This window comes from Theobroma umbraticum, unplaced genomic scaffold, assembly GCF_002168275.2.
Source record: "Theobroma umbraticum cultivar Fairchild unplaced genomic scaffold, ASM216827v3 scaffold_67.0, whole genome shotgun sequence".
In the NCBI taxonomy this organism is placed as follows: domain Eukaryota; kingdom Viridiplantae; phylum Streptophyta; class Magnoliopsida; order Malvales; family Malvaceae; genus Theobroma; species Theobroma umbraticum.
This window is the reverse complement of record NW_018397262.1, coordinates 6887155-6895472: the sequence shown is the minus strand read 5'-3', so window position 1 is coordinate 6895472 and position 8318 is coordinate 6887155. Positions and strand designations below refer to the sequence as shown.

General features: G+C 33.3%; 1 protein-coding gene across 1 annotated transcript in view; it reads right to left on the bottom strand.

Annotated features, from left to right (window-relative positions):
* Window positions 1–4848, bottom strand: part of ATK3 (kinesin 3) — a 5180-nt gene extending 332 nt beyond the window's left edge. Inside the window, exons 1-15 of the mRNA XM_021431694.1 lie at window positions 4691–4848; window positions 3764–4015; window positions 3543–3687; window positions 3343–3452; window positions 3113–3232; window positions 2785–2988; window positions 2060–2236; window positions 1908–1982; window positions 1673–1819; window positions 1458–1596; window positions 1230–1339; window positions 960–1121; window positions 650–858; window positions 286–367; window positions 62–166 (exon numbers count right to left, since the gene is read on the bottom strand). Of these exons, the coding sequence (XP_021287369.1) occupies window positions 62–166; window positions 286–367; window positions 650–858; window positions 960–1121; window positions 1230–1339; window positions 1458–1596; window positions 1673–1819; window positions 1908–1982; window positions 2060–2236; window positions 2785–2988; window positions 3113–3232; window positions 3343–3452; window positions 3543–3687; window positions 3764–4015; window positions 4691–4777 (2124 nt within the window). The 5' untranslated portion in view covers window positions 4778–4848. The remainder of the gene's footprint in view (window positions 1–61; window positions 167–285; window positions 368–649; window positions 859–959; window positions 1122–1229; window positions 1340–1457; window positions 1597–1672; window positions 1820–1907; window positions 1983–2059; window positions 2237–2784; window positions 2989–3112; window positions 3233–3342; window positions 3453–3542; window positions 3688–3763; window positions 4016–4690) is intronic.
* Window positions 4849–8318: the final 3470 nt, after the last annotated feature.

The following is an 8318-nucleotide window of genomic DNA, read 5'->3' as shown; positions in this document are numbered from 1 at the left end:
AAAAAAAAAGAAAGAAACAGTTTATAACAAAACTAAATAATAAGTATTGTTAAAAAAATACCTGAGTCTCTTTTAACCGGTCCCCTGTTGAGCCACTCTTGGAAAGACGCTCACTTCCAGCAAGATCAATTAGATTCAGGACACCTTGTACTTGTTGTTCAGTGCTCTGGTAGAGAACAGATACATGGTCAAAACTATAATACATTGCATTGGATTGAGGAAGAAAAGATTGAGAGTGGAGTGGCATTATATTTGCACAGATTATAGCATTAAACGTGCTTGTACCTCATTAACTCCAGTTATTCGCATTGTGAAAACAAAATGACTTCTTGATGACTGTTCATTCATCTGGGTCTTCCCAACAGATCTGAATGAGACAAGCACAAACTTCATCATTCAAAATTCTTTCAAATAACATTCAGGATAACAGTCCATGATTTATCTCTCTTACAAAGAATTTTAAAATTTCTCATGTGAAATTTTCAACATAACTAGCAGACAGTGTGGAGGTTGGATATATACATGTCAATACAGCCCAAACATGCATATTGAATGGCAACACATAAAAACTCAAGAAAAGAAAACATAGTCAAATAGCTGCTTAATCTAATAGAGAAGGCCAAAGTGATGCATATTCTAAAAGGTTTACCTGCTTTGTGCAGCCCGATCTAAAAGATATGAGACCTCTCTACTGCTTTGAACATCCACAATAGTAAGATCTGAGACTTGTGTGTTTCCATTTGCATCATGTTTGATTGTATATTGCTTTCCAGCCACACCATTTTCAGTTCGTGACACATCCCGATTTGTTGATAACAAATCACGAATTGTTTCATTGTATATTTCTAACATTGAGACCTGTGAATATTTGTTGAAGAAAAAGTTTAATAATTATCTAGAGAACATATGAATAGAATGGAATACAGGAAGAAAACTGAGGAATAAGAAATACTGCACACCTGCATTTCATATCTCCAGCCTTGAGGCTGAAGAGCTTGCCTAGTTTGAAATATTTGTTCCAATGAACGAGGTATCAATCCCTTTTCTTCTGGCTGTCCTGGTCTGCCCATCATGGTGTAGGTTTTACCCGAGCCTGTTTGCCCATAAGCAAAAATGCAAACCTGTGGAAAGATAAAACCATTGTCTGGTAAAGCATTTATGATGCTACTACTGTGCATCATTGTATTTAACAAAGTCCTTGCAACATTCACATATAAACAGAAGCTAACCTTGTAACCATCAAGAGCACTTTGGACAAGTTGCGATATTTCTACAAAAACTTCCTCTTGCAATGCATCAGGCAAAAAAACCTTGTCAAAAGTGAAAGAGTGCTTCTGCCCTGATAAATAGACAAACATTGAATGAGTCTTTAACTTTGGAAACAAGATTTGATAGGTAATAAAATCATATAGCGCGCTATAATATATTTTTATAATTCAAATATATTGGATTGCTACCATTTTGTGTCATGTCAATGCCACGTCCAAGGTATTCCATTGATGTGGGATAAGAGACAACCTTCCCCTGGTTACTTGAACAATCGTCAGGCAACTGAGGCCGCACTCTACAAAATACACGGATGTTCCCTTTCAATTCCTACAATCAAGAAATAAGTCTGTTAGGGAAATATATTTGTGGTAATGCTAACACAAGATATAGGTCAGAACATTACCAATATAGTGTTATGCAACTTCTTACGTAACTTCTCTCCTTCTGTAAGTTTAAATTCTGCATCTTCTAAGCGATTTTGTAACTCGTTTATAAGTTTCTTTTGCCCTTCAAATTCAACTCTTGTCTCAAGTGCAGACATATCAGACATCTAAAATACCAAAAGAAGCAAGATTATGATAGGAACTAAATTGACTAGAATGATATAATTAGTTTTCTCAAAAGATAGATGAAACAACCTGCAATTTCCTCTCTGCAACTGCTAGTTGATCATGCAATATTTGTATCTGATTACCTTGAGACAAACATTTTTCCTATAAAAGATACATAACATATCAGGATATGTTCATGTATAATGCCAAAGCAAAGTAAATGAGAAGCAAAACCTAACCTCTAATTCACTTGAGTTGGTTGCCAACTCTTTGTATTTAGACACTTCAGCAGTTAGAGTTTGCACTTGTTGTTGATAGAGGTCACGATCATCTCTAATCTGCCGTAGCTCCATTCTAAGACATGCAACTTCATTCACCAAAGCATCTTTTTGCTTCATAGCCTCATCTTGTGAAGCCTAATCCAATTGATGAAACTTTTTTAAGAAATTAAGCCAGTATAGAAATATTCAAAAATAAAGAAAGGAGAGAATGGCCAACAATTTTGAATTCAGAACAAAAGGCACCACTAACCACTTGAGCCTCTTTTAACCCGTATGTCACTTCTAATTAGTTTGAGTAACTTAATTGATCATCAATTTTAAGTCTTCTACAAACATATGATTTGCATCTTAATATTTGATTCACTTCAAGAAAAGCAGATCACCTCCTTATATCATTTCCATGAAACTTTGCAAAATTTCAGAACTTTAAAGAAATCAAACCTGTTCTCCAAACAAAATTTTCAATTATGATATGAAATCTTAGTTTTTCTAAGTTAGCAGAAATAAAATGTAGATAAGAGAAGCAGCTGGCTTGAAAATTCACTAGGCCAAACCTACTATAGATAAATTATGACAACTAATAATCAAGCATTGTGCTTAGCATGCCATAAGAAAAAGGGTAGATTACTGCACATGATAAAAATATGCAACAGGAGATGGCTTTCCCAAGCATGGAAACTCACTATAGATGAAGTGAGTTGATCTCGCAAGGATTTATGCTGACCCCTTAAATTATGAAGATTCTCCACTATGGCTGATCTCTCCTTCTCTCCACGCTTAATGGTTTCATGAGCTGCATCAAGATCTGTCTGGAGTTTACTGTTATATAACTGTAAACTTGAGTTATACTCTTGCAGTAGCTTGTACATATCATTAATTGATGCTATCTGCAGCGTCCAAGAATCACATAAATACAAGTTAACAAAAGTAAACTTATAAATTGATGCAACAACAGGAAAAACCAAAGCGAAAAGAACTTTAGGAAGATCAAATTTTCATTCCTATATTTACCCTTTGATTGGCACCATCAAGCTCGCCTTGAACTTTATCAAGATCTTCTGAAAGAGATGCTTGTGACCTTTCAATATTAATCCTAGCTTCTTTCTCTTTAGCAAGAGAATCCACCGCAGCCTGATTGTCACATTCAAAAGAACTAATTATTTTCCAAACAGAAATAGACAACAATGGAAATTCTGACTAAACATATTGGAATAAAAAAAAAGGGATATCGCCATTCTTACCTTCTTCTCTGATTCTTCTTTTGCAAGCTTCTCTTGTAAGGAAGCCAAGCTCTTTCTAAGCTCCAAAATTATCAAATTCAGTTCTTCATCCTTGTTTTTGAGAGCCAAATCTACAAGCAAATACATTATTTTAGCTCAAATGAAAATTGATCAATATGATTATAAAACATCTAAACCATAGATAAATGAACGATTCATACCCATTTCAGAGCATCTCCTCTCAGTCAATTCCCAAGCACTCCTTAATTTCTCTTGCTCAAATGCATACTCTCCCTCAAGTTCTTGGAACCATTTAATGCAAAGCCTAAGCCTCTTTATATACTCCATCATATTCTCACATCTCTCCTGAATTACAAAATCAAGCAAAAATCAGAAACTAATTCCAACTAAACCACTATAAATACAACAGAAACACACTAACCTTATAGTTAAATTTGTTCTTGTATCTCATTTTCTCACTCACTAATGCCTCCACATCCTCTCTGGTGAACTCAATGCCACCACATTCTGAACCTGCATTACTCGCAGGCGCACTATTGGGGCCAAGATCTTGGGAGCCATTTACAAGTGAAAAAGCTAGCCGGAGCCTACCATTATTTGCAGTGCCAACCATTTTGTCAAGTCCAAGCCTTTGTCCCTTCTCTACACTTACCTCATCAGCAATGTATTTCTTCTACAAATCCAACAAAAAAATTTTCACTCCAAAAATGGGAAGGGAAAAAAAAGGTTCAGCTTCCATTTTTTTCTTTCCATAAGAATAGTAGAAAAAGCAGAACTTAACCATTAATAACAATAGCATACAGATTAAAACTTTACAACCAGGAAAAGAAAATATCCAAAAACAGCAGGAAGTAATTGAACTACAAAATTGAGACTTCATCCCAGAAATTGAAAAAAGAAAAGCCAATCTAAGCCCCAAAACGAAAAGCAAATGGTATTTTCTAAGAAAAAGAACATGTAGATTCAATCTCTATCCAGAAAATGGGGAAAAGGACAATTTTTAGCTTCAAACAAGACTTAAAAATAATATTGAAATGAAAAAAAGAAGGTACTCATTAACAAAAAAAACCATGAAGATAGAATCCTTACCAAAAAAATGGCTCAAAAAAAAAAGTCATCCACAGTAAACAAATTACTTGAAAAATTTATTAAAAGCCCCCAAAAATTGGGTTATAATAATCTTTAAGCCCAAACTGAAAAACAAAAGATACCCATTAACAAGAAGAGCATAAAGATTGAATCTTTACCAAGAAAATGGGAAAGAATTAAAAAAAATAAACAACCTTGAAGACTTCAACTACAGACAAATACATTTCAATAGAAAAAAAAGAAAAGAAAAGAAACTTACTTTTAAAGGGCTTGGGGTGGCAGTGCAAGTTGGTGTTGGAGAGGGGTTGTGTTGAAATGGAGGTTTGTTCTGATTCTTTGAACCCATTTTGAAGAAGGAGAGAGAGAGAGAAAGGGAAGCTGCGAGATGTTGGAGCTAGTAAATTTGGGTCTAGCAAAGTGGGACCATGGATTGCATTCAAAGCTACCAATAGTGAATCACAACCGTTGCTTTTACTAGCAGGAAGATGACGATGATGATCAAACAAAGGACACTCAGCAGAAATAAATCCAAAAATATTCTTTAATTTAATCCTCCAAAAAAAAATAGATTTTTAATATGAAAGTTTCTTACTTTTTTGTTGGTAAAAATTTGATTTTTGGACTGTTATTACCGTTGGGATTTCAAATTTTTTAAAGTGGGGATCTGGCGGAATTTTTCAGGGGTGTTGGTATGACAATATTGCCCTTTGTCATGTAAGCTGCATATTTGTAAATTACTATATTATTGAGGTTAAAATTGTCCACTCATAGTGCAATGTTGATAGATTTGGTCATGAAAAAGTCCACTTCAGAAATTTAAATTGAAATAAAAAATTTTTTAAATAATTTCACCACTCGAGTTACGTCAAGTTACAATCGGATATTAATTTTAAGTTTATATTTAATGTACTATCAATATATTTTATTTTAATTCGTCAAATAATCGAGACATTCATATAACATAAAATGCAATATTTGATTTTTCCACATTTAGGGAAATGTTTTAACTTGTCCCACAACATAATGAATGAATTTTGGGGGAATTGCATGTGAGTTTGGTGTGGCTAAAAGTAGGGTTCTTAGGTGACCTAAATCTTAAGCTATTAAAGTATTTCATTCTTTAATAGTATACATTATTAGCCATAAACATAGCAAAATTCTATATTCGTAAAAACTACATTAATAGAAAAAATAAGATGATGATTGAATTAATGATAACACAAGAAAACAATGGTTGGATAATGTCAAAGATATTTTGATATAAAATAGTTAGTGGAAGAAAAATAAGGTAGGAGAGTACTTCATTGATATTTGAAATGCACTTATTTTTTAATTCTAATAGCCTTGGTCTTGCTTTGCATTGATCTAGGAGTTCAACAATTGCTTTCGATAGATAAATAATAAAATTATTTAAAAGATAATGTTATTTATGTTTTCCATTTTAATATTATTTAATTAAAAAGTGAAAAGTATTTGACATGATATTCTTTCTTACTTAATTCGGTGATATTTTTGTCACCATCGATTATTCTATCTATCTCTTATGAGAGTTTGATTTATTTTGATATGATTTTGTTATAAGATCATTACTTTCTTTTCAAAAAAATTAACTTAACAGGTTATGTAACTGCTTGTGTATACAAGCTCGATACAAGATTAAAACATCATATTTACCTCCTTCAAGCCTATTAAAGAAAACCTGAAAAGAAAAGATTTGTCAGTAGAGTAACCAAGCATATTTGTCCTCTTTTCTTTCCTCATACCCCAAAAAAAAAAAATCCTACCTTTTACTCTACTATACCAATAAACAAATATTTTTTATCTCTCTCTTTGCGTCAAATGGGTGTCAAGAATTTTTCACTTTAATTACACTAATAGGAACTTTTGGACATTTGATTTGGTGAAAAATATTAGTACTTGAGAAAAGAATTAAAGTTGCCATCACACATGGGAAAGAAGGTTGGTTGGCATATCCCTTTGGTTTTTGGTACTCAGAGGCAGTCTTGTGGTCCTTTTCTTCCTATGGGGAAGGAGGAGGAGGCTTCTTCTTTACCCCTGTTTTTTCAATCCCATGCGTGTTGCACTAACTCACTTTCCATTGAAAAAGACTGCTATAGCTCCTCCATGGATATCATAGTTTCCATGGCTATTTGGTCACTTTCCACCCTAAGATATGTACCTCATAAATCTGATGAATTTTCTTTACCTAATAGACTAAAATGACTAGCCATCTTTCTTCTCTTGCAAATTTGTTTGATGTTCATGGCCTGCCTTTTTTTTTTGGTAACCTGTTATCATCTTTATGGGAAAGGTTTTGTCGGTTGCGTTCGTATCATGTAACATCAATGAACAGTTCTTTACTCTATTATGTATTGTAGATCATATATAGAACATTATCATGAGTTTATAAAAATTTATGTTTTTAACATAACGACATCGTTAATCTTTTTTAAGATTAAGATTTAAGATTCAAATACTTATTTATGATTTCAATATGAAATTGTGAAACGTGTTATTAATAGTTGATAATACGTATGAACTTAATAACGACCAACAAAACCATTGCATGTCAACAAAGTTGATACAATATTTAAGTGGAATTTGACTTAATGGGAATTGCCTCTTTGCCAAGCAAGTTTTGTCCTCCTCTAATACCTTCTGCTTTAACGTAAAGAAGATGAAAGGTACGGTCGTCTCCTGGTTAATTAAGCTTGGATCCTGCAATTCCTTGAATGCATGGTGAGAAAACCATAAGCTGTTAGGTGTGAAGAATTATGGCTTGGGAAATCGTTTGGTACACTGAGAAATTAAAACGGTTTGGTTATGAAGTTGATGATCACACCAATGGAAATTCACCAGAGAACACACAAAAACCTCAAATAATTGAGAACCCTTTGGCAAAATAGTGATCCTATTCTTTATTACAACAACCATTTGATGAGATCCATTGTCTGTCTGCATGGGCTGAACTGCAACAAGCATTTTCCTATTTGTATGTTTTCATGCTTCTTGTCAGCTAGTACAAAAGTTCACTAAGTACTTTGGCTTAATCATTAATTTATCCCTCATCATGTGTTACTATAAAATTAACTACTTAATCAGTCAAAGAAACCCAATTAAGCTTTAAAGCTGCAGCTTTATCAGTTTCGCATTATCAGCTAATTCGATGAGATTAGATCCTAATCTTGTATGTTTATGTTTGGCCATTGTGTCTTGGATGTCCCTTGTTAAGCACATGGCAGATGATTAGAGCTATGGATTAATCTAATTGGTTATTCAGTTGACTGATAACATAGATCTGTTTAGCAGGTTAATCCAAGTTTTTGGACTACAATTGTTGGGTCAAACTAAGATGGGACGCCTGCAGGAAAAAATGAGAGAATGTTCTATTTCAAGGTATGGGAATATGACATTGAAAACAACCTTAATTGCTGAATCTCATTAAATTAAACTCTGGATGGTGTTATGTCAGTTAAAATGCATCAGAAATGTCACATTCTGCTGCCTTCTAGTGTTACAGATGTGCCCTATGCAGTGCTCATTCAAAAGCCAATATTTTAGGAAACTTTTCTCTTAAGTTTGCTGGTCTTAAATTATCTTTCAGGGAATTAGGGATGGTAATGAATATTTTTTAAACGAGTATTTATATTTATCCAATTTAATTTTATAAAATACAAATACTCTATATTCAAGTTTGAGACGAATTCGGATAACGAATTTATCTATGTACAAGGAATGATAAGGAAAAACAAGTTTTGAAAGCAGAATCATCAGTATCTAATTGTCTTCCTTGTTGAACAGCTACTCATCTTGCAAATGAGCTTTGGATTATCCACAAAAAGGATTGTTGATCGTATAAAAGGAGAGAGAAGGAAGAATTTTCTTTC